This window comes from Canis lupus, chromosome 20, assembly GCF_011100685.1.
Source record: "Canis lupus familiaris isolate Mischka breed German Shepherd chromosome 20, alternate assembly UU_Cfam_GSD_1.0, whole genome shotgun sequence".
Classification (NCBI taxonomy): domain Eukaryota; kingdom Metazoa; phylum Chordata; class Mammalia; order Carnivora; family Canidae; genus Canis; species Canis lupus.
In genome coordinates this window covers 7,174,189-7,200,818 of record NC_049241.1, presented here as the reverse complement: position 1 = coordinate 7,200,818, position 26,630 = coordinate 7,174,189, and the positions used below count along the sequence as shown (strand labels likewise).

The 26,630-nt window shown below is 39.8% G+C and overlaps 1 protein-coding gene across 14 annotated transcripts in view; it reads left to right on the top strand.

Annotated features, from left to right (window-relative positions):
* ATG7 (autophagy related 7) overlaps positions 1 to 26,630 on the top strand; it is a 238,976-nt gene that overhangs the window by 27,425 nt on the left and 184,921 nt on the right. For all 14 annotated transcript variants that reach the window (XR_005374573.1, XR_005374572.1, XR_005374581.1 and 11 more), the window contains 8 exons: positions 1,405 to 1,482; positions 4,605 to 4,721; positions 6,002 to 6,151; positions 12,497 to 12,585; positions 14,202 to 14,323; positions 18,735 to 18,825; positions 19,583 to 19,727; positions 23,366 to 23,524. Coding sequence is in view for 3 of the 14 variants with exons in the window: in XM_038565624.1 (XP_038421552.1) it covers positions 1,405 to 1,482; positions 4,605 to 4,721; positions 6,002 to 6,151; positions 12,497 to 12,585; positions 14,202 to 14,323; positions 18,735 to 18,825; positions 19,583 to 19,727; positions 23,366 to 23,524 (951 nt within the window). In the remaining 11 variants the exon portion in view is untranslated. The remainder of the gene's footprint in view (positions 1 to 1,404; positions 1,483 to 4,604; positions 4,722 to 6,001; positions 6,152 to 12,496; positions 12,586 to 14,201; positions 14,324 to 18,734; positions 18,826 to 19,582; positions 19,728 to 23,365; positions 23,525 to 26,630) is intronic.

Sequence of the window (26,630 nt, the reverse complement as noted above, 5' to 3'; positions counted from 1 at the left end):
CCATCTGATTTACAAGGTCCCTGTGGCCTGGCCTCTTTGGCCTTTCTCCCCTGTCATTCTTGCCCTTACCTTCTCTGACCCCATCACAATAAATCACTTACAATTCCTTTCCCTACTTTTGTTCTCACCCCTGTCCTTGGGATATAATATTCTCTCTGCCAAGAGTGTCTTTCCCTTACTTCTTCACATCTGAGTGTTAGGAATTAAAATAGGAGAACAGTTTATTCCTATCCTCTCTAACCTACTTAATCAAGTGGTCTTCACACTAGTCTTAAAATAGAAAAGAGTCTTATTTATGTAGATGCCATGGTCAGAGAAGGAAATCTTCTCCCTTTGGTCCTGAGGAAGGCATCCTTTACATCCCTTGAGATGGGTATAGCTTGTGATACAGGTGATGATGGTGGTTTTCCTTGGCCTGCAGCTTCACTGCTTCTAGGCTCCTGCTCTGGCTGCACATTTCAAAGCCTGTCTCCAAAGAGTGGGTCAGGTTCTCATCCATCATCAAAAATCACAGATTGTTCCCCACAGAAATCCCACCCCTTGCCCTGGGGCTCAGTCTTTACCTCCGTCGACACTCCCCAGCAGTTTCCACACCCTTAGTTTCTCAGAAGTGGGGACCTGCTCTTCTCTGGTCCAGCTCCTCCAAGGTTATTATGTCGATGGCAGGAACTTCTCTTCCACTCAGTGGCTCCTATTGGTGCAACTGTTTGCCTTGCTTAGTGACAGAGTTTAGCAGCTAATTTCAGCTGCTGAAACATCTTGTGATCAGCAGCTACAAACCATACCAGCTCTGCTTCTGGTCGCAATACTTGCTGAGTATGCATAAACTCATCATTCTCTTTCCTTCATGTCTCAGGGCAAGATAATTCCTCTTCTAGAAATCTCCTACATCTAGTTCAGATCACTGCCTCCTAGAATCCCTCCTTTGCTCCTTGCCCTTCCACCTGCTCAGCCCAGTTTGGTGGCAGATCCACCGAATTCCAGGAATTCCATATCCCTTTGAGGTAGCATGTCCTAACTGGTGGTGCACTCGGACATTTATGCCTATCTCCCTCACCAAATCCAAAGCTTCTTGAGGGTAGAGACTGTGTCTTTTATTCTGTAATCCTGATGTGCCTGGTAGCTAGTAGGCAGTAAACATTTGTTGGGGGAAATAAGGAAGGCATGCTTGCCTCCTTGGATGCTGAGACTGACAAAAAGGAGGGTTATTGGGTTTTTTCAATTTTTCAGCGGCCACAGGGAGTGTGGCCAGAGTGAGGTAACAACCTACTTTACTGCCTGGGTTAAGTGGTGCTGGGCTTGGAGGAAAGAAGAGCTCGAAGCTTTTTGCCTCTGTGCTTCACTTGAGAGCGAAGTTCAGAGATGCCTGAGAACCTGCCTTGACACTTCTCTTTCTTATGACAGATATGGGAAGCCATAAAATCAGGCGCTGCTCTTGAAAACCCTGTCCTCCTCAACAAGTTCCTCCTCTTGACATTTGCAGTAAGTAAATGGACTCTTGGGTACATTTAGACTGCTGAAATGCACTGGCCAAGTCCAGGCTGCCGATAGGACGCTGTGCTCTTTTCACTGAAGCTACTACCTGGTATAATTGAAGTCAGAGCTGTTCAAGAAACACTCATTTGATAAGTGGCCCCATAGTGCTGGCACTTAACACCAGTGCAAAACTAATTCATTCTTACTGACCATACTGATCATAATCACATGGTTTGTGTAACATGGTGACCCATGTCTTGTCATTCAGGACACAATAAAGTCAGCTTCAGGGAGTAGTGGTTCTTTGTTGCTAATGTCTTTTTTCAGTACAATCCTGTGGAGCTCAGTTTCTGGGTCCATCAACATAAGGAAAAGGTGACATCTTGGGGATCATGGCTATCCCCCAACAGCTTCTGGACTAGAGGAGTTCACACTACATAGTTTGTCTGTACAGCTGTGTTTCTTTTTAAGAATGAAAAATGTTTTGTGTAAGTGTAACATCTGTTGCCTAGGGAAGTAGAGGGAAGGACCTGGTCTCTATGATGGGCAGTGTGGGAAAATGTAAGGGTGGATTATAGAGATATCAGCCACATACACACCTGTGTATGTATATGTTTGTATGTCTGTGTATATATCTGCCCAAGACAAAGGAGAGAATGATAAAAATCATACTGAAGGCCATGCCAAAGGGTGGCTATTATATAAGGAGCACATTACCTAACGTGTTATAATGCTTTCTGTGTAATAGCGAGAGAGAGAGAAAAATGTTTAAATTCAAAAAAAAAAATTGTTTAAATTCTTCATGAGATTATTGGCTGCAATTTGGCATTAATAATTTGCTTGTAAATTTGAGCAATTTTGTAGATCTGCTACTAAGAGATAAGTAGTGCTAATTAAGGATTTCTGGGTTTGTTACTTTAATATCGATATATTTTCTGTACCAAAGAATTCTCAGTAATAGAATCTGACAATTTGTGTTTAATGAGAAAAATAACATTAGCTCTTACTTAAAGTTTTAAGGCATTTCCTAGAGTTAGTATGTGTGTTGGCCCTGCTGCCCTTTTTACTGATCATTCTTACCTTGCCTTTAAAAAAAAAAAAATTAAAAGTCTCTATCTTTTAAAATCTTCAAACACAAAGGGCTTTATGTTTAATTTAATCGAGGTCCTTTGTATCCTGAAAAGAATTCTAAGAAATTCAAGCCTTTTGACTTTTGAAGATGATCTGATAAAGCTTCTTAGAAATTGTGAAGTTTTTCATCTTGAATTGTTTAACCTTTGACTAAAGATCAGTTATGACAAATCATTTAAGTATAAAGAAGAGAGAATAATCTCTGGAGATGTTTTTACTTTCCTTTCTACTGTTTTTAGGACTCAAAGGAACAGGCACTTCATTCATTTCAATTTTGTATTTTGTTTTGCTGCTGTCAAAAGGGAATTTGTTCTTAGTTGATCGATTAATGGCAGAATTAGAAACTGGAAACTATAATTACTAGACTTCCTCATCCAGACACACGTTTATATATACATTTATATTCAAAAAGTTATCTAGTACAATTTCATTTATATGAAAAGCCCAGAATAGACAAATCCATAGAGGCATGAAATAGGTGACTGGTTCCAAGGGGGGGGGAGAAGAGAGAATGGGGAGCTCTGTGGATGGGTTTTTCTAACTAATAAATTGACAGAGGTGGGAGGGGCTCTGCTATTAGAGTTTCTTTTTGGGGCATTGAAAATGTTCTGCAGTTGAGTGGTGGTACAACCTTGTCAATATACCAGAAAACCACCCAGTTCTACACTTGAACATGGTAAATTTTCTGGTATGTGAGTTTTATTTCAATAAAAAGTCATCAAACAACTACCTATTCTTTATTCTTAGCAAGATTCAAGAAGCAATATTGATTAGCCAATAAATAGACTGATGGAGAAGCTGCCAACTGCCCATATAACTATGAGATCCCACCATAGGAGTGACTTAGGCCACAAAGGCTGCAAGAATCCAGAGGCAAGAGCATCCAGCCTGAGTGGGAAGTTTTCAAGATCAGCTTCATGAGTCATTGTCTCTGCCTTGCATCCCTTGGTGGAGGAGTGGTCAGATACATCCCTGAAGATGTAATCTCATGTCACTGATGTTCCTTTGTTCTCAGAACCTCTTCTGTGACCTGTGGCATTAATCATGGACTCACTTTGTCTCTGCCTCTACAGCTGTCTAAGGGCTGGACTGGGTTTTACTTATCTTTTTGTCAGAGTGTCTAATGTATTGCTTTGTACATAGCAAGTGCTTAATAGTTGCTGATCCAGGGATCCCTGGGTGGCGCAGTGGTTTAGCGCCTGCCTTTGGCCCAGGGCGCGATCCTGGAGACCCGGGATCGAATCCCATGTCAGGCTCCCGGTGCATGGAGCCTGCTTCTCCCTCTGCCTGTGTCTCTGCCTCTCTCTCTCTCTCTCTGTGACTATCATAAATAAATAAAAATTAAAAAAAAATTTAAAAAAAAAAAAAAAAAAAAAAAAAAAAATAGTTGCTGATCCAAATTTCACCAACGAGGCATTTCTGAAAGCATCATTTTACTATCCCAGGCATATGTAGGTTATGGATAGCACAGCTTCTTCAATAACATGCTCAATGCATTTGATTATAAAGAGTGGTAACCATGTTTGGTGGTTGAGCCTCCCCAGATGGATTATTGAATATGGATGATTGGTACCATGAACAGAGTAAATTTCAGAAACAGAATCTTGCCCCCTTCTCCACCACTCAGTATTTTTGTTTTATTGAGTTCTTCTCCCCCTCTGAGCTTTAGTTTTCTGTCCATTAAAAGGGATAATAGTTACTTCCAGGAGTGGTTTTGTATATTAAACAAGGATGATGATCATTGTCAACACTTTCTGTTAGCAAGTGGCTGATATGTTTATCATGAGATATTCGTGTGTGGTGTGTAGGAATACTTTAAGAGAAATTCTGTATTCTATCATGAGGTCTATAGAAGATGAGACTTTCTGACCAGCTGATCATATCTTTTGTGCATCAGTGTGTCTGTCTACATGGCAGTGGGGAATTACATTAATAGTTGCATTTCAATTTAATCATTGGTGCTACTCTGATATCCTCTGTCATATTCTTTCTTCTAGGATCTAAAGAAGTACCACTTCTACTACTGGTTTTGCTTCCCTGCTCTCTGCCTTCCAGAGAGTATACCCCTCATCCAGGGTCCAGTGGGCTTGGATCAAAGGTTTTCGCCAAAACAGGTATCAACAAATAAAACAAAATGCAGCAAAAATTGGACTTAACACACTTGAGTACTTTAGTTCATTCTAAAGACAGATAGGCACTTGCTGAATGAAGAGATGGTCACTGTGGAATCCTCCATACATGGTACTAGGAGCAGACTTATTCACAACATGTGAATAAAATCATATTTTATTCAATTTAATCATATTGTAAAATCATATTGAAAGAGTAGTGAGTGATATTTTTTCAGATTTTCAGTGACATTTGGTGAAAAGCTAAGCTGGTGGGGAGGAGTTATAGGAATATGTTGTTAAGTCTGCAAGAATTTGCCAAAATGTGGTTTTCACTTTCACTGTGAGGATCCTAAGGCAGTATACTTTGGAAAGAGTCTTTGAAACCAAACAAAAGACATTCTACCACCCTCACACCATGTTGTGGAACATCAGGAATGGCACATGCAGAGCTAGTCTTTGTGGTCTACGAAAGACAATAAGGTCATCAGAGATGATCCTGAGAAGAGCAGTGAAAATAATCAGGCCAGTAGAACACAGATCCTAAACCAAAGAATTCTGATTGCTATTGAGGCAAGGATTGTGGTCATGTCAAGATGATCTGAAAATCATGAAGCACGTCAATCACTAAACCATGAATTCTAACACCAGGGAAAAGCCCTTATTGATGAAAAAATAGTAATAAGTTTGTTTAGAACAAATTGAAGGTTGTTTTGTGGAACTAATTTCCCAAGAAATATAAGTGGAGGAAAAGGACTATGCCATAGGACTGACTGCTGATGGATACAGTGTTTCTTTTAGGAATGACATGAATACTGTAAAATTATTGCATTGATGGTTGGGTAATCATATGAACATGCTAAAAACAGCTGAATTATGCACTTTACGTCGGTGAATTGTATAGTAAGTGAGGTATGTGTCAATAATGCTGTTATTTTATGGAAAGGTTCAGGGTAAAATTCATCAGTGGTGGATTCAGTCCTTGGTTTTTAAAGGAGCTCTCTCTACATCTTTGTGATTAGCATCTTAGGGAACGACCATACTGCACCATAAAATGTCCCCTCGTGCCCCTGTCTAAGACACACCACCGTGCACATGGAAAATGCTACACAGAAGTGAAGGGGTATTATTTGAAGTACTTATATGTTCATTTGTTGCAGAAGAATAACAGGGGTATGCTCAGTCATTTCTAGTCTCCTGCCTTTAAAGTGCCTTTTATGTTAATTTTAAGCTCAGAAGTAGATATGTAATTGTCTGGAGAATAACTCAATGTTTCCTGTTCTTAGATTCAAGCCCTTGAGCATGCATATGATGATCTTTGTCAAACAGAAGGAGTCCCAGCGCTACCATACTTCTTAATCAAGTATGATGAGAACATGGTACTGGTTTCCCTGCTTAAACACTACAGTGATTTCTTCCAAGACCAAAGGACAAAGGTCAGAGAAACTCTGAGTTTCATTTTATTAGCCCTAAAAAAATCTGATGTTCATGTCGTACGTAGTAAGACCACTGCAAAATTCAGACTCACTTAGATTTCTTTAGTCCTCCAAAGAATGTGGTGGAACATTCTGTATCTTCATCCTCTCCCACCCTTGTTCCCAAATCAGCTTCTCCTCCAGATTTTCCTAGCTCTGTTACACCTCAGAGTAATTTTGGGTTCCCTACTTCCTATTTGTGATAAAGTTATTTCTGTTTTCCTTTCTGATATTTTAACTTATTTTATATTTTAACTTATTTCCAGAGTTACCAGAGTCTCTTTTTATTGTAGAACTTAGCGTAGTACTGTTACACTCGTTATCAACATCCTTTCTGATAGAGACATCAAATTTTTGACATTTAGTTTTCTCATAATTTCATCACTATTCAAAGCCTCCCTGTGCATCAAATTACTGCCTTCCCCCCACTTATCTTGAATTATCTCCTTAGAAAGGATTCCTAGATAGTTACTTAGTGAAAGGGTTTGAATACTTAAAGGTTTACCGTCAATGGTACACCGGTAAATGTTTGACAGCTGACTCTCAGGTAGGGCAAAACCCTGATTGTATAGTGTTTGCTTCTTTCCGTGGTGCTGCTACTCCCACTGTGGCCAATTTCAAGCTACTAATGTGAAGTCACAGAACATGGAGATGGCAAGAGATGGTAACGGTTGACTCTTCCAAGTCTGCCTGCACCAGCTCTGGCACACCACTGCTTATCTGTCACAGCTCTAGCACACAAACCATGCCAGTTCTTGGTCCTGCCAGCTGTGCCCCCTTACCAGCTCTGGAATGTTGTACATTTTACATATTTGCATCAGTTAAAAATGGGCCTTGTTAACGTTCTTATTTCCCCTCAGGGAAATAATGATTCTGCTGAGTAGTCACAGTGGCAACTGCGTCACTAACAACAATTACTTGTCCTTCAAGCCAGTGCTTGTGATTCCATCAAAAACAGCCCATATCACTATTCCGTTGCCAGTCTTTTTGGAAAGCTTGCTTGAGTCTTTTGCTTTCTGCAGAGCAGTTACTGAAGATTGGATGTTTGGGAAACATTTTGTAATTTTAACAACATTAGCGTTTAATTCTAGGGTTTTAAAATCTTTGGACAAGAACGATAGCAAAGGAACAGCAATTGATATGCTATTAGCGGGCTCTTTCTTCACTTAGCAAGCTCCACGTCTTGGCAGCCATCTGTGACATTGCTGTGCATTAGATACTTGGATTTTTGTCCTTTTCTTTTAAAACCTGTAATCGCCTTTGCGCATTTCCTGTTATATCAAGTGTTTGAGTAATAGATGGCCATTTGTCAGATAAACGTGTTTACTGAAGTTACTCAAGTTGACAATTTTGCCCTTTTCTCTCTTACACTGTACTTTCTCGGCAAATAGCTGGGTGGACCATAGCCAGAGCATGACTGAGCTACTTCAACGAATTGCATGCTCTCAGCCAAGTAGAAAGGAGCATTTATTTCAACAACCTTCTGAACAAATGTTTTTTTTTTTTTTTTCCAATTACATTTTGCTTCTTTCTACTGATTTGTATTACAAAAGGAAATGATTTGCCCAACTTCACACAATGATTGTGTGACAAAGCCAGTTGGAGAACACAGAACTCCTGGCCCATGATGATTTCTGACTGTCACTACCACCAATAAAAAAAATCTATTTACCCAAAGAGTTAAGCTGGCTTACCTACTATTGTGCTGACTAATTTCTACAGTAATTGACGTTCCTGATTTGGTTCCAAAAGCACTTAAACATTTTGGAATAACTTTTGAATCATCAAAGAAATATTAAATAATGTTCAGCCTAAATGTCAAATGGATTCTGTAATTTTCCTGTCTGGATGTTTGCTTTTTGTACTCATGCATGCCTCATGTGGGTAGGAGAGTTGCTTTGTTTATTTATTTTTTTAAAGATTTTATTTATTCATTTATGAGAGACACAGATAGAGAGGCAGAGAAGCAGGCTCCATGCAAGGATCCCGGTGAGGAACTGGATCCCAGGACTCCAGGATCACGCCCTGGGCCGAAGGCAGGCACTAAACCACTGAGCCACTCAGGGACCCCTAGGAGAGTTACTTTAAAGCATTTCCAAGTCGACCTCCCTTTGTGGGTGATAGATTCTCTCCAGCAGTTCATTCCTGTGCTGTAGCTCATCTTAGGTCAGGTTGCTCTAAGAAACCTGTTCCTGGTTTTTGCTGCTCAGAAAAAGTTTTTTTTGTTTGTTTTTTTTTTTGTTTTTTTATCACCTTCTTATCTCATTGTTTTTGTATTTAGTGTCAGAAATATGCTCATTCTTTGAAGTTAGGCACCCACTTATAGTACCTTATATGATATTCTTGTTTCTTTCTTTTTTTTTTTTTTAAGATTTTATTTATTTATTCATGAGAGAGAGAGAGAGAGAGAGAGGCAGAGACACAGGCAGAGGGAGAAGCAGGCTCCATGCAGGGAGCCCGATGTTGGACTTGATCCCGGATCTCCAGGATCAGGCCCTGGGCTGAAGGCAGCGCTAAACCGCTGAGCCACCAGGCTACCCTGTTTCTATGATTAAAATTCACTTAGTCCCAAATCTGCATTTACAGATGATAAAACCCAAGTGTAGAAAATATTTGATAAACTGGAACTTATTCCTTCTTTTCTCTGCCAGTTAGGAAAAAGGAACATTGAGACTGAGGGTACATCTATACTATGTAACAGTAACAGATTGAACCTGCAGGGACTACAGTAGAACTTATCTACATGGCTGTTAGTGTTAGCATTTGTTGAGTGTTTGCCTTGTTTCCAGTCTGAGTCCGGGCAGAGTTCTCCAAGGAGGAGAAACCTAAGGCATAGAGAACTAGTATGAGAGTAAGTAACTTAGGGCATCTGCTAAGAGTCCATATCTACTGAGTCACATTTGAAAATTGAAACTCAGAATCTCAATGCAAACAGGATTTTCTGGATTGATATTATCTAGATTCTTCCTAAATAAAAGTTGAGTAGCCTTTAGATACCCAGTAAGATGAGCCTAATAAGTCTGTGTTGCCTTATAACATATGTAGGATTTTATTTCTCTTTAATGTTCTATAAAGTTTTATAATTCTGGAGGTAAAAGGAATCTTTTGAGATGAAATTATACAACCCATGGGGCACCTGGGTGGCTCAGTGGTTGAGCATCTGCCTTTGGCTCAGGGGGTGAGCAGGGAGCCTGCTTCTCCCTCTGCCTATGTCTCTGCCTCTCTCTCCTTATCTCTCATGAATAAATAAATAAAATCTTTAAAAAGAAAGAAAGGAAGGGAACGAGGGAGGGAGATACAACTTGTTGTATCCTTTTTTTATAGGTGAGGACAGAATTTCCCCCACCATCAGTTTTCCTCCCTACGTTAGTATGCTTGCCTACTCACCCCCAAGGTCTGAAAATCAGTCAGTGGTAGAATTAGAACACATGCCTTCTGACCTCTAGCTGATGCTTTTTCCACCACATCAGGTCATTTTCTTCTTCTAAGCTGTTTTAAATGTTCCAGAAATAGAATGCCAGTCTCTCCCTTCTCCCTCTTTTCTTGCTGGATAATAGAGTTGTAAATGTCTTTGATGAATTTTTAAAAATGTGAAGTCGAAGGAGTGATTACTTTTAAATGTAGTTTGTCCAGTAGATGCTGTCTGTCATGACTGTCATGACTGAAAGAAAGGAACAAAGCTGAAAGGTATCCCAGGTGGTGGTGGTGGCCAATGGGACCAGAACAACTCAAGGGAGAAAGGGAGACAGCTTCTGCATTCAGAGGGAGCCTTAGGGGGAGTGCCTAATTCTTTGAGTTCTCTCGCTTCTCAGAGCAAATCCCTTGAGATTAAACTGTCACATTCTCACCCAGCAGGAGAATCCTAGTGTTAAAATGTCACTGAAGGGAGAACCTGTACTGTTGAGAAGGGAAAGGGGAGGAAAAGGAGCTAGCCAAGATGCTGCACCATGGCTTTATATGTGAGCTTCAGATCTCTGTTGGTCAGCCATCACTTCCTTCCCTCCAGCTGCCCCCCAGGATCCCTGCCCAAAGATAAGGTGTAAGGGGTAGAGCTTTCCAGATAGTGGGACCTAGAGAAATGGCCAATTCTGTCATTTTTTCAGCACTGTTTGCTTAGTATCCAGTACTGTGCCAGGCACCAAGGATGGAAAGATGCATATGTTAGACATTGCTCGAGCCCTCACAGAAGCCAGCAAAGAAACAGATACGAAAGGCATCCTCCATTCTGAAATGAATTTTTCCTTTTTTTAAAAGATTTTATTTATTAATGAGAAATAGAGAGAGGGGCAGAGACATAGGCAGAGGGAGATGCAGGCTCCCCATGGGGAGCGTGATGCGGAATTCGATCCCAGGATCCTGGGTTCACAACCTGAGCTGAAGGCAGACGCTTAACCACTGAGCCACCCAGACATCCCTAAATTGCATTTTTCCTCACATTATTATTTTTCTAAAGTCAGGAATTGCTTGCAGTTGTTGCATATATTTAATGGTGTTTACTCTTTTTTTTTTCTGGTTGGAGAGTGCATTTTATAGTCTGTGGTGCCTTTGAATCAAGAAAATACCAAGGTTCAACAAATAATCAGTTACCATAGGAAAAATATAGGACAAAATATAGCATGCAGATCACCTGGGTCCTTGTTAAAATGCAGATTTGGATCTAGCAGGGCTGGAGACCAGAAGTCTGAGATTCTGCATTTCTGACAAATTCCCATGTGATGCTACTGTTGCATGAACTGCATTTTACAGAGAATGGAAAGACATAGAACCAATCCAGATTTTCTAAGGTAATGAAAGTGGCCCCACAGACTTTTTATTCTTTTGTCTACAAAAGAGAAATAACCTTCTCTAGTGGTTTTCAGAGTATGCGTGTGGACTGGTCCAAGTGCACCAGAATTACTTAGGCACTTTATACAGATACAGATAGCTAGCCTCACCACTGGAGATTTGGAGGCACTAATAATGAAGCAGCACTACACATGTACAGGGCTTTTCATGTCAGTACTATATCCTGTAATCCTCATTACAGCCCTGTGAGGTAGGTGCACCCTTTGATTCAGGTTTAAAAAGCTGAGGCCTGGAGTGCCTGGGTTCCTCAATCAGTTAAGTGTCCTCCTCTTGATTTCAGCTCAGGTCCTGATCTCAGGGTCATGAGATTGAGCAGTCTGTCAGGCTCTGTGCTCAGCGGGAAGTCTACTTGAGGTCCTTTCTCCCTCTGCCCCCCCTCACCTCTTAAAAAAAGGCGGGGGGGGGGGGGGTTGGGGGGAAGCTGATGTCTAAAGAATTTGACTGATTTGCCCTAGGCTACTCACATAGTTAGGGGCAGTACTCAGAATAATAGTTTCTGCAAACTCTGTTTTTAAAAGCTTCCTGGATGCTGGTGTTTCATCTCCCATGGAAAAGGAAATCTCGGATAAAGATGTTCTGTGTTTCCTGAAAGGATGGTTATATATTTGAATCTGTATTGAATTAAGTATGAATCCGTCAGTTTGCATTAAAGGCATGAAATACACCTAGACAAAGAGCTTCAATGTTAGGAATGAGAAAATTTCACATAGAGAATGTAGCAAAAAAAGAATATCCTTGGAATAATACAATAATTATCTGATAAGAGTAAAATTCATTTTCAGAAATATTTATTGAGCACAGATGAAGGCTAATTAATTGTCCTTCAATAGGAAATAGAAAAAAGTTATGGTGCACCAGTACAATGGAATGCCCTTCAGCCACTACTGACAGTGGTTGTAGAATGACATTTATTGGTGTGGAAAGCTTGCAATAGAATAAGAGATAATAAAACAATATTTATAACATGATGTCATTTTTGCTTAGTAGTAAAAATTCCTTCCTGCCTGCCTTCCTTCCTTCCTTCCTTCCTTCCTTCCTTCCTTCCTTCCTCCCTCCCTCCCTCCCTCCTTCCTTCCCTCCCTCCCTCCCTGCCTCCGTCCCTCCGTTGAGCAGTATAGTAAATAAGTGGAATTGTTTGGGCTCGTCTCATTCTTATAGAACTAACTGGAACTAGAGTAATCAAAATTCTTCCCTCTAAATATATCTAGTTCCTACTATGCTGGGCCTACTATAAGGTGTGGGAGAGTGCAGAGAAGAATTTGACAGCCCCTCTATCTAGAAGTTCAGCAGTCTGGTGTGTGATCCTTTTGCTTTCTTCTCTTCCCTCTAGCCCTTCATCAAATGTCTGATTGTTAATGCTTTTGCAGAATAGCATTAAAGGGAAGAAGAAGTCTTAGCAGTGTCTATACTGTGAACCTAACATGATACTTGACTCACTCAGAAAATCTTTTCTGTTCACAGATAACAATTGGTGTATATGATCCCTGTAACTTAGCGCAGCACCCCGGATGGCCTTTGAGGAATCTTTTGGTCCTAGCAGCTCACCGATGGTATTTACATGTGTGTGTCTGTGTCTGTCTGTCTCTGTCGATCTGTTTTTGACATTGTGTTTGCCTCTGCCTGTGTCTCTTTTTTCCCATATGCATTTTTTCATTTCTGGCATAGAAACCAGATAATAAATCAATCCATCAGTCCAGTTTCCATCAGTGGTGAGCCCCTAAGCAGGTATGTTACAGAGCTGCAGACTCTGACCATATTGCACTAAAGACATTTCAGAGTAGGGCAGGGTGAGCAGCAGAGGTTCCAAGCTGGAAACTCTCCAGCCCCTTCCTCCAGACGTCTGGGTCACTCTCAGATAGGATTTTCCTTTGCTACTGTCTTCCTTTTCTCCTAGCCCTAAAATAATGAAAACAGGGTATCTAAGAGGTCAGTATACATTTGAAAAGATGCTCAACATCATTAGTCATCATGGACATAAAATATAATGAGTTTCTACTCAGTAATAGAGATACTGAGGTACCATGCTGAGATACTACTATATGCCTACCAAATGACTTGAAAAAGATGACAGTACCAAGCATTGTCAAAAGATGTGACTCTCACATCTCATTCACATCACAAAGATGTGAATCTCTCCTGCAGACTGCTTGAAAAGTGGCAGCATCCACTAGAGTTAAAACTATGTATGGCTCAATGATTTTTTTTCACAGGTAGATAGTGCACAGAAATGTGCATTCATATACAAGCAAAACATACATGCAGGGATATTTATAGCAGCATTTTTCTTTATAATCAAACACTGGGAATAACCCAGATGATGTCCCTCAACATGAAATGGTTAATAAATTGTGACACAGTCACTGCAACAGAATGGGATGTTATCGTAAATCTGAGTGAACTGCTAATGCACGTGTCAACATGGATGCCATAATTTTGAGTCAAGGTAAGCTAGACCTTAAAAGAATACACACACTAGATTCTTTCCGTGTAAAGATCAGAACAGGCAAAACCCAGGAATGGACTTAGACATTAGAGTAGCAGTTACTCTTGAGGGAGGTAGCCAATGACTGGGAGAAGGCATGAGATAAGCTCTTTTATTTTAGGACTTGTGTACTTATCTTCGTATCTGTTTGACTTACATAAAAATGCTTTAAAAAAATGAAGATAGCTAAATTATAGATTGTCCCTAGAGGGGGAATGATTGCACTTGGTTATCCAGATAGTGTGTCTGTAGAGCACACATGGCTTGCTAACTACTCCTGACTGAGGAGCTGTTTCATAGAATGTGAGTTCAGAAGGGGAGAAGGGGGAACCAGGAGAACCTATGTGTGTCTTAGAGGTTCTTTTTAATGTCCTGTAAGCTTTATTTCCCCTGCACTTAAGATGCATTTGTCAGAATTATTTATTTGCAATGTGATTGTCATCTAAAATTCACTTAGAAAGAAATCAGCCAATTCATTGTTCAGTCTCTAAACATTTAGATAAAGGAAAACATGTGGATGTGTTCAGAATCAGAGGTTAAGGCCATGCCCCAAGAGTGTCAGGGAGGCATAATTAACAATGAATTGAATACTCTCCAACTGGCTTTGCTGAAGCTCTTATGTGAGCTCTTTCTTTTCCTTCCTTTAAAAAAATGAATTAATTAAAATCTGGGACCTGACATCAGGAGTAGCTGTTTCCAGTCTGTTGAAGTCCTCTGCTTCCGGGACCGCACCATGCAGGGAATGAGAGACATTGCCCACAGCATCATCTTCGAAGTGAAGCTTCCAGAAATGGCATTTAGCCCAGGTAATTTGCAGGTCTTTGAGAATGCATATAATTATCATATATCAGAAACCGAAGCAAGCTTAACTTTCATCCCTTCACAATGGCAGCAGAAGGTAGAAAAAAGTACAGCTTCTACCTTTTTGCCCATGGGAACACCTCCCTTGAACAGAGGGCACACACTGCTATTCAGAAAGGAACAAAGGCAGAGAATGTCCTCAGGAAATTTCCTCCAGACCTTTTTTTTCTTTCATTCTTGAGGATTCTTTTCCCCCTTAGTTTTTGTTTCACATAAAATCTTTATTCCTGACCTTTCTTACGGGAAGAACAAAGTATTAATACATTTACGTATTCATTTGTTATATAAAATTATGTGTGATCCTGCTGTCCATGTAGCAAACCAGTCAGCAGAAGTGCCATTTCTCCTTTCACGTTTAGTATTCTTCTTTAGATCCAGGGTGGTAGACGGTAGCTGTTAGGAAACTTTAACTCACAGATATTTTACAGGTGTGTGTGTGTGTGTGTGTGTGTGTACACATACATTTATGTATTTATATGCATGTTACAAAGATAGAATACATACTCAAATTTGAGTAAAATAAAGATAATAATATCCACCTCATGGAGTCTCCCTTAGGACGAATATGTGTCTTATGTAAAAGAACACTAAGTCTGGCATATTATAGGTATTTAATAGATGCTAATTTATGTTAATTTCCTATCTTACACAAAGCCCAGCACTCTCCAAAATGATCTCAGATTTCTGTGACTTACATGCTTTCCAGGGTACCTTTATACACGTTATTTAATTTGCTCTTTACCACCTCTGCATTGTTCCAAGGCGCATTGCTTTCTTTCTTCTGGGGGTTGTGTGTCTCAGAGAGAGACAGACAGAGAGAGAGAGAGAGAGAGAGAGAGAGAGAGAGAGTGTGTGTGTGTGTGTGTGTTGGGGAGGGCAGTGTTATCACCTCCTCTGAGATGTCTTCTAGAGTGAAGTCAGAAGGTTTCAGGATTGACTCTGAGGGCATTTTATTGGTGATTCTTTGCCACAGCACTGATAAATGTCTTAAATAGATCTCTGGGAAAGGTTGATGATGGATTCAGCTTGGTTAGGCAAAGAAAGGCTACAGGTTTTAAGTTGAGAGCCCTAAGAAATCCTCTGCTTCTCTGCTGTCTTTAGATACAGGCATTTGATTTAGCACCCTCTTCTGGCACATTCTAAAATAGCTTCCATATGCTGTTAACTGAGGTACCATACCTGTGTGTACTAAACCAACAACTGTAGATAGTTCTAGGGGAATGGGTGAGTTAACTAACAATGTGTGCCTGGTCTGTGCCTGACAAACCACCAGGTGCCTTCCACACTACTCAATCCTGCCAGCTATCCTATAGAGTAGGGACTTTTGTTTTCCATTTTTATGATAAAGTCTTCATATGATTCTTCCTCCACAATCCCAGCAATCTTGCTGATGTTTGGTGAAGCTAGCAAAGCCCAGAAACATTGCACATCTCCTTTTGAAAACTATATTTTCGGGCAGCCCTGGTGGCTCAGCAGTTTCGTACCGCCTTCGGCCCAGGGTATGATCCTGGAGACCCGGGATCGAGTCTCAAGTCAGGCTCCCTGCATGGACCCTGCTTCTCCCTCTGCCTGTGTCTCTGCCCCTCTGTGTGTGTGTGTGTGTGTGTCTCATGAATAAATAAATAAATCTTAAAAAAAAAAGGAAAGTATGTTTTCTATCATCCAATAATGCCTTCGATACAGCTTCTTTATGCTTGATGTTGAGTGTAGATCATTTACTTTAGAAAAGGCAAATTTTCTTTCTTTTTTTGTGTACATTAATGTTTTCCCTCATAGCTCTAAATAAAACTTTATTTTTTATTTTTCTTAAAAGACTAATTTATTTATTTGACAGAGAGAGAGAGCATGAGAGTGGCAGGCAGAGGGAGAGGGAGAAGCTCTCCCCGCTCTGCGGAGAGCCCAATGTGGGGCTTGGTCCCAGGATCCTGAGATCATGACCTGAGCTGAAGGCAGATGCTTAACCAACTGAGCCACCCAGGCGCCCCTCTAAATAAAGCTGAATAAAACTTTGTAAAGAGTTATTCTATATCATAGTGTGAACTGAAGGTTGTTGATGATAGTATTTTTTATTATTTTGAAGACAACCCATAGTTGCAATGGCAGTGACATAAAAGTATAATTTTAATCATCCTTTGCTCCTTGTGGCACAGTCAAGTCCACTGTCCATTGTTGATACAAAAAGTGTCCTGGCAGCCAGCTGAAGAAGGCAACTGTCTCTGCTGAGAGTGGGAGATTCTTCATTTTAATTCCTGTCCTTCATGTTTTCCTCCTGCTTGTTTAGCTTTTCTCCTAAAAATATTTTTCTATTAATTTGGGGCATGTCTTATGGATGTAGTTGATACAGAGGCAGACAAGATGTACTAAACACTATTGATAGATTAAATATATATCTTTTTCATTATTAAGCTTAAAGTATATCTAATTTTATTTATTTTTATATCTTAAAGTATATCTAATTAGATAATATAGAAATGGCTATAGCCATTTCTATAGCCATATAGAAATGGCTATAAGGTTTTGATTACAGAGATGTTTTCATTTGAAATGAATTTTTTTTTTTTTTTTTTGTCCTATGACTTCTTATCTGTAACAAGAGAAAACTTAGGCCAGAGTTATTAGTTACAGTACTAGACTGTGGTTCTGAAATCTTCAAGGTTTTGGCTATATATTAGAAGCATTTTTAAAATTTAATGTAAGAATAGTTAAGGAAAACAAACAAAATATGAATTTAGTAACATGTCTGAATTCCTTTTCCCAGAAAAAAAGAATTTTGAATTCTTGACTTAAGAACTCATCTATTTTTTTTAAGATTTTATTTGTTTATTCATGAGAAACACAGAAAGAGAGGAGGCAGAGACACAGGCAGAGGGAAAAGCAGGCTCCCTGCAGGGAGCCTGCTGCAGGACTCAATCTCAGGACCCTAGGATCCTCCCTGAGCCATAGGCAGACACTCAACCATTGAGCCATCCAGGTGCCCCAAGAACTCATCTATTATATACGTTTTAATTTTTTATTACATTAAAAAACAAAAAACCCACATCAGAGTGCCTGAGTTAAAGTGGGAAGGGATATTTGTTTTCTGGCTCCTTGCTACGAATGATATTTCCAGCCACAGGGAAACCCAACTAGCTTTTGAGGATAATTGGTTCCAATGTTTTCCATCGGTCATCTTATCCCAGAAAGGAAAGATTGTGTTAAGGAAATCTATACCTTGTAGGTCCCATAATTACATTGAACAATACTGTTTTTAAAAACAAAGGTCAAAAGCTAGAAGATTCCCAAGGAAAGAAAATAGAAGTGTTGACAGCAATCTAAAAGTAGGAGAAAGGCCAAAGAACACCAACATACAAATTAGAAACATATGATTCTTCCCAGTAGTCCTATACATTTTTAAGTCAGGGAGTTTCTGTTCCTTCACAGACTGTTACTTAAGGCAGACATTGGAGGGGATGCTAGCAGCATGGGTTATCCTCCTGATAAGGAGTTGAGGCTTTATTATGAATTTCAGGTATTTGATGAGAAAGGGAGAGTGACAGAGGTCCTAAGATGTGAGGAGTATAAGAAAGTGAGTGGCTGCCATTAGCAGGTCTCCACCAAGGAATTCAGGTCACTGTTAAGGTGAGAAAGTAGCAGGAGTATTCTAGAAAGCAAGTGAGACACTTAAGAGGACTTCGTAATAGTAGACTAGAGCAGCCACGGGACCCTTATCCTCTTAGATCAGACTTTGAGAACTGGAATTGGAAGTTCAGAGGCACCCATAGCAGAGATTAAAAGAAGTTAGTGGAGAAGAGAGAAGTCAAGGAAGGGGAAAGTCTGAATGGATAAGGATATACTTAAAGGAGAGGACAGCTTAATAGAGGGACAGGCTAGGTGTGCAGTGACCGTGTTGAAAGACTGAGCAGCAGGACATGGTAAGGATGAGGAACAGAAAGGATGTACTGAACACAAAGCTTCAAAGCCTGGTGGGAACTTCAGTGGAAAGTGCAGTCATTCTGGCTGGTCTTCCCTGGATAGAGAGCCCCCCAAAGATACCTATCCCAGATAGGATGGTCTATTTTGGTGCGTAACTTCTGGGAACTGCAGAAGTTGACTCAACTCAGGCCAGAGTTGAGGGCTATTTCAGAAGCACCTTTACATGAAAACCATGCTCAGGTCTGGTGGTCTCTCAGCAAGGGTATGGCTAGTTGAGGAAGATGGCGAGCAACTGCAGCAAGTATGCACAAATTCAGATCCTGGAGCCTCTGTGAGAAAGAAGTGAACTGAAAACTTACTAATGTGTCGGCCATCTTGCTACTTGACTTGCTCATTTTTTATTCTTTCCTCCTTCATTCAACTCACTATTGTATTTGCCTTAAGATTGTCCCAAGGCGGTCGGATGGGAAAAAAACCAGAAAGGCGGCATGGGACCGAGGATGGTGAACCTCAGTGAATGTATGGACCCTAAAAGGTATAGTTTGGAAGCTGTTTTCTCCAGTGGGGCTGTTTGTCACCAAACACACAGCAGGTTCTGTCAGGCGAACCGCATCACTGAGTTCAGTGCAGGGGATACCATTCACATTGATGAGTGTTACTCCACTGACTCTTGATTGAAGCGTGTTAGTGCGAATTAATATCCTGATGGAGATTTTGAAGGATGCACAATTCATCTGCTCTCTACACATTATAAATTTTGTTCTTGCTTTGAGCTGAGACTCTCGAACCTAGTTACACCAATACCTACTTTTAGTCCTTTATTCATGGCCCTTTAATTTAGTCCATTGGCCTACATTGAAGGACATTGTAAGAATATTTCATGGAAACCAACGTTGTATTGAAGGGATGATATAAGTGCACCCTTTTTTGAGGGGACATATTTCTTGCTTTTCAGTATTAGGGAAAACTTTCCTCTTAAGTTGCTGGTGTCTTTTTTATTTATAGATATAATAACTCCTATAAGTGGTCATGTTTGCATTTTTACTTTGGCTGCTAGGGGCTCAGTATCAAATTTGTGGCCTATCACTAGCAATTGCAGTGGTCTACAGTGGCACACATGTTGTGTCATTTCTCCTCCCTATTGCCCTAAAGCTTCATCTTATTTTCCCTTTGATCCCATTTTGCTCAGGATTTGTTCTTCATTTTCTTATAGAGATGCTTTCTATCTTTTTAGGGTAAGATGGGGGCATAAATGAGTGACTGAATGAATAAATAATTCTGTCATTTTCTAGGTTAGCTGAGTCATCAGTGGATCTAAATCTCAAATTGATGTGTTGGAGATTGGTCCCTACTTTGGACTTAGAGAAGGTTGTGTCTGTCAAGTGTCTGTTGCTTGGAGCCGGCACATTGGGTTGTAATGTAGCTAGGACATTGATGGTAAGTTTGTGGGGGCCAAATGGTACCTCCAAAGCTGTGTATACCAGTTTGCTTCCTACCTCCCAGATTCCCCTTTTCCTCTTTTTCTCACTCCCTTCCTTCTCCCCTCCCTCTCTCCCTTCCTTTTTTTAATTTATTTTTTAATTTTTTTAAAATTTTTATTTATTTATGATAGTCACACAGAGAGAGAGAGAGGCAGAGACACAGGCAGAGGGAGAAGCAGGCTCTATGCACTGGGAGCCCGACGTGGGATTCGATCCCGGGTCTCCAGGATCGCGCCCCGGGCCAAAGGCAGGCGCCAAACCACGGCGCCACCCAGGGATCCCATCTCCCTTCCTTTTTTATCTCAGTTATCTTTTTAACTAAAAAAGAAACTCATACTTTTATTGTAAAGTAGAAACAGAAAGTCTTTCTCCACCTTCATCTCAAGTCCCATTTCCCAAAATTAAACAGACTTCCTAGATGAGTAAACAGTAAAGCACTCCCTGAAGTTTTCATAGGCAGATACAAATATAGAGAGGGACCTTTGTCATCTTTGCTGTCATTTGTTTATTTGTATTTATAAAAATTGGATCATGGCATACTGTCTGTAACAGGTTTTTATTCTTCATAGAAAAGTAATTGTGGTTCTCTATGTGTTCTGTATTATGTATATGTAGTATTTTGTTGTATGACCATGTCCTCAATTTTTTTCAATTTCAGCATATTTTTGAGATGCTGCTGAAATGAATATTTTTATATCTTTACATATGTATGTGATTATTTCTTTAGGGAAAAAAAAAAGCCCCAGTAGAAATTATTATGTTAGAGAGAATGTATTGTGTGTGTGTGTGTGTGTGTGTGTATGCACACACACTATGTATATATAAGTTTTTTTTCAAGCTAAGTTACCTTCCAAAAACATTTTACTAGCCTGTACTTTTAGAACCATGTACAAAACAGAGCTTTTTAATTTGTTTCTTTTATTAGTGAGAGTATATCTTTAATTTTATTTCCTTTGTGAATATTATTTATTTTATTCATCTAAATTTTAAAATATATTGACACAAAATACATATAATACTCTCTTAGCATCTTTTAAAACTCTGTCTTTTAAAAAATCTTTCCTCACTCCCAAGGTTGCATGTTTACGTTTTCTCCTTTTTCCTATTATTCAGACTTTCCAGAGAGGATTGTCTGTCTTATCAGTCTTTTTGGAGGACTCAGTCCTTGATTTATTTATTAGTTTTATAGTTTTTGTTTTTGTTTTGTTTTGTTTTGCTTTCAGATTCATTAATATCTGTTTTTATCTTCATTAATATCTTCCTCTTTTTGTGAAATTTATTTTGTGTTCTTTTTCTGGCTTCCAGAATTAGGTGTTTAGGTTTTCTTAGCATTATTGAGAATTATAAAGTCATTGGAAATCTACCATAGAAAATTTGTAAAGTGTAAAAGTTATAAAGCAGAAAAAGAAGACACCCATTTTCTTACCACTTTTTCACTTATTTCCTTTAATGTTTGTTAAATATATATTTAAAAATCTTATTTGATTTATATAATGCCCTTCACTTTTATTTATTAACATTGTAAACACTTTCTCATGTAATTAAAAATAATGCCTGTAAAGCGTTTTTAATGTCTATAGAATATGCTTTTTTTAAAAAAAATTATTTATTTATTCATGAGAGACACAGAGAGAGAGAGAGAGAGAGAGAGAGAGGCAGAGACATAGGCAGAGGGAGAAGCAGGCTCCATGCAGAGAGCCTAATACGGAACTTGATCCAGGGACTCCAGGATCACGCCCTGGGCTGAAGGCAGGTGCTACACCACTGAGCCACTCAGGGATCCCCTAGAATATGCTTTCTTATATGATGAAATGTAATGTTCTAAGATACTCCTCTTATGGTAAGCATTAACATTGTTTCCAGTATTTTACAACTGCAAATTATGTTGTGGAACATTTTTGTTAATATTTCAAATTGCTTCCTAGGGTAGATTGCTGGAAGTATTTACTGAGGTTAGATTGCTGCAAATAGGCCAAAAGATATGAACATTTGAAAGATTCTAGAAACATATTGCCAAATTGCTTTCCAGAAAAATTATATCAGTTTATATTCTCATCCAGTACAATAGCTTTTCATCACCACATCCTCACCAGCATTGACTATTACAGTTTTCTTTAATCTTAGCTATTTAAACTGTGTTAGCATTCCAGGAAGCCAAAAGTTGAGTGTGAATGCCCCCCTGGATGTGGCTAACCCATGGCCTGTTTGTAATTTACTTGGCTTTCTTTCCTTTGCCCAGCATCTTCCTAGACTGCCTTCCACTCAGCATTGCTTTAAGGGATGTAAAAATACTTCAGAAATAAATGTGTCGGGGATCCTTGGGTGGCTCAGTGGTTTAGTGCCACCTTCAGCCCAGGGTGTGATCCTGGAGACCCAGGATGGAGTCCCCCATCAGGCTCCCTGCATGGAGCCTCTTCACCCTCTGCCTGTGTCTCTGCCTCTCCCTCTCTCCCTCTCTCTCTCTCTCTCTCTCTGTGTGTGTGTGTGTGTCTTTCATGAATAAATAAAGAAAATCTTAAAAAAAGAAAAAAGAAATAAATGTGTCCAAATCAAGCACAAGTGACTTTTGGATTTTCTGTGTCTTTTTTTTTTTTTTTTAAGATTTTCTTTATTTATTCATGAGAGACACAGAGAGAGAGGGATTTTCCGTATCTTTATTCTGCCTCCACGGTAGATTGCTTTGCTGGTAAAAGTCACTTATAAAACCGGATGAGTATGGGCAGCCCCGGTGGCTCAGCGGTTTAGCGCCACCTTCAACCGAGGGTGTGATCCTGGAGATCCCACGTCAGGCTCCCTGCATGGAGCCTGTCCTGCCTGTGTCTCTGCCTTCATCTCTCTCTCTGTATCTCATTAATAAATAAATAAAAAAAAAAAACAAAAAAAAAAAAACAAAAACTGGATGAGTAGACCAAGTTTACCAGTGGGCTTTCAACACAGATAACTGTGCTTTTGAAAAGATAGATTCTGGCCTGTCCTCAACCCTGAAAATGAACCTTGGATTCTTGTTGACCATCCCCTTGGAAACATCAGTTTAACTGAGTTTCTGAGTCTCTGCTGGAAGGATATTGAAATAAGAGAGAGCAGAATCAGCTTTGTAGCCAAAATCTTCTATGACATTATACAATGGGAAATAACTCAGAAGTCATTTTTCTGAGGAGTTAATTCAGGATTTAAGTGAGTTTTAAGTGAGCTGTTATTTATACTTAATTATTCATTAAGGGAAAGCAAGGACATTTGGGGGCTCATTGCTAATCCTTTTAAGACAACAGCTTAGACAATTCCTATGGGACTTACCTCCAAATTTTTCTCTGGTGTTACTGTCAAAAATAATGAGTTATTAGTCAGACCCACTCTGACATTTCTTAGTCTCATTACTGCAGGAAACCAGGCACCGGGTATATAATTATTTTGTCTTTTAAAGGAAGTTGACCCTCCGTTGATCAAAAACTGAATTTGCACAATCCTTTTTCTGAAGTTTCCTGTATTTTGAAGTTCCTAAGCTACTCCAAAGCAAAACCTCTTTTAGGGATTTCAAGAGAGACACCCTGTGACATGTTTGTCAGAAACACACCATGATCTCTTGTTTCCATGCAGGGTTGGGGTGTCAGACACATCACATTTGTGGACAACGCCAATATCTCCTACTCCAATCCTGTGAGGCAGCCTCTCTATGAATTTGAAGATTGCCTAGCAGGTGGTAAACCCAAGGCCCTGGCTGCAGCAGACCGGCTTCAGAAAATATTCCCTGGAGTGGTACGTTGATGTTGTTTGGGAACGTCAGAGCTTGTCTCCTGTAGTTTCCTACTGATTAATCTTGGGCAATGAAGGTCCTGTGGTATTGGTAAAAGAGAGTCAGACATTTGTCACTTACTACCCAGGCCTTCATTATATGGCCAGGCCTCTGTTTCCTCATCTCAGAGATGGGCATCAAAAAACAAAACTCATATATTGTGAAAATAAAATGAAGAATGTATGAAAAAAATGCTTTTGTAAGTTGCAAAGCATTATCGGAGTCTCATTTGAAGAATTTAGAAGTATGATATTTTTATATACTGCCTTATCCCAAAGGGATTCTTGGTAGCTCAGGTATAGGATTTTATTTCTCCTTCATTACCAGAATACTTGATAGTTACTTAGTGCAGTTTTATGAAATTAAATTGAATACAAGTCTGCACAGAATGAAGATCTGGCTAAATATTTAGCTTTTTACTCAAGCTGCTGGTTGTTTTTGAGTTGCATTATTTACTTTAAAAAAACCAAATAATAAGAGACAAGCCATTCAGCTCATTCAATTCAAAATCTCACCAGTTTTTTTCATAGGTCATCCACAAAAGGAAATGTGCATCTTGCATACTTAATCAGTTTATATGACAGAAGTTAGGTTAGATGTCTCCAAAGCATCTGCTAATACTTAAAGTGCCACAAGAGGCTCTCAGCCTTACCAACAACAACAAAAAAATTTTTGAAAAAAGACCACTTTCTCAAGGTTTTTCTGTTTAATTACTCAGTATTAGATTCATTCATTTTAATTTTTGCTTTAAAAGAAGCAACTTGATGGTTTTGTCCATTTCATCATTGATCCAGAAGAACATCATTTATTGGGTTTAATTCAACACCATTATTTAAGCACCCACTGTGTCCCCAGCTAGGTGCTGGAGGCCAAAAGAAATAAGAGTGCTAGAACCCTATCATATTAATTAAGTTGCTGCTACATTATTGCATATCGCACAGTCCTAACATGAGAGTGCCTTATTATTATAAGCATTTATCTCATACTCACAGGTCTGCAGAGTGGCTATAGCTGGACTCCAGTCTTTAAGTCAGGTTCCAGTCTGTGCTATGTGTTATAGTTTTAAAATCTAGGCTTGAGGAGCAGCAGTCATTTGGGTCATGCTCTTCTTACAATAGAAGGTGGAAATGAAAAAGGATTGGTGAAAACGTATCATACCTCTAAAAGTCTCAGTTCACTGGTGACACAATGCAGCATTCTCCATCCCCATGCCAAAGCTGGTCACAGGGCCAAACCCAAAGTCCAGGGGTATACTTTGCCTTCCTAGTGGGAGGTCCTGCAAAGTCATGTGGCTAAGAGTGAAAACATTAGTGAGAGGCAGTGCATGGTTGGGAAGAATAATCCAACCTATCACTGGAGAGTCTTATGAGCTCCCCTCAGGGCCCAGAGAGACCTGACTTTGAATCTCACCTCTGCTACTTAACTAGTTGCCTGAAATTTTTCCTTGTCCAGATAGTCTATGATCCAGTGCAGTCCTCCCTATTTATCTGTTCAGTTATTCTTTTACTTATTCATTAAATACTTAAGGTTTTCTGTGTGCTAGGAATTGGGTAACAAAACAGATAAAGTTCCCTCTTCTCTGCATGGAGTTTCTGTAGTCCAGAGGGGGACATGGTCAAAAACTAATTTCAGGGATGCCTGGGTGGCTCAGCAGTTGGGCACCTGCCTTTGGCTCAGGTCATGATACCAGGATCCGGGATTGAGTCCCGCATCAGGCTCCCTACGAGGAGTCTGCTTCTCCCTCTACCTGTGTCTCTGCCTCTCTCTCTCTCAGTCTGTGTCTCTCATGAATTAATAAATAAATCTTACACACAAAAAAAACAAATTTCATAAACAGTTGTAATTATAGTAAGTGCATGAAGTAGGAGCTCAGATGCTATAGGGACATTTACCAGGCAGCCTGACCTAAGCTCAAGATGCCCTTGAGGAGCCAAAGTCCTGCAGGATGAGTAGGGGTCAGCTAGATGAGGACAGCAGAGCTGTCTGTGCAAATGCTGGAGGCAGGAGGTGGCATAGCACTTCTGTGGAGCTGAAGGAAAACTAGGGAGGCTGAAGCATGAAGGTCAAGGAAGATAGAAGGGGCTAGGGCAGAAGCTAAAGCCAAAGCTAGGGCTGACTCACATGGAACCTTTTGAGATCAAGTTTACTTTTTCTTGAAACCACCAGCCCACCAGCGTTGAGTGTCCTCCTTGACACTTAAATTGTGCTATTCTGCTTTCCCTACTGGGTTATTCAGTCCTTGAGGCCAGGAGCCAGGTCTCATACTTTTACCCTTCCTGCCTTATCAACAATAATAGATAATGTGTAGAATCCATTAAGGTCCTGGTGTAATCCATCATAATCTCACCTACCGGTTACTCAGGCTTATGGTGCTTTCTTTGTATGTTCAGTTTGGTGGTGTTTATTTCTTTCAACAGATACTCACTCATCACCTTTCTCATGTCAGGCTGCAGACATGTCCTAAGTGAACAAGATATTGGAAGAACTGCTCTGCTGCAAATACCCTGTCTAATCTTGGGGTTGAATTAATTCAATAGGAAAAAACCTGACCATTAATAAATCAAACTATTTGAAGTTACTTTTTTTTTTTTTAAGACAAGACAATAAAATGTAGGATTGTGGAATTGCACTAGAGATTTTCAAACCCGGGAGACAGAACATGAGAGACTCCTAACTCTAGGAAACAAGGGGTGGTAGAAAGGGAGGTGGGTGGGGGTGAGGGTGACGGGCACTGAGGGAGGCACTTGATGGGATGAGCACTGGGTGTTATTCTATATGTTGGCAAATTGAGCACCAATAATAGATAGATAGATAGATAGATAGATAGATAGATAGATAGATAGATAGATTTTCAAACCCAACTCTGAATGTCTGTTATCAACCCTGATGAGTAACTGGTATTGGACCAGCTCTCCTGCCATAAACAATTATGCAACTGGGTAAAATATAAAAATGACTCTCTCTGGACAATGAACAATAGGTAGTGAAAGACAGTGGTCATAGACAGAAAGAAAAGCAAGAATGTTTGTCTTAGCCCATCACATGGAGGCACTCTCTGGCCCATTCCCA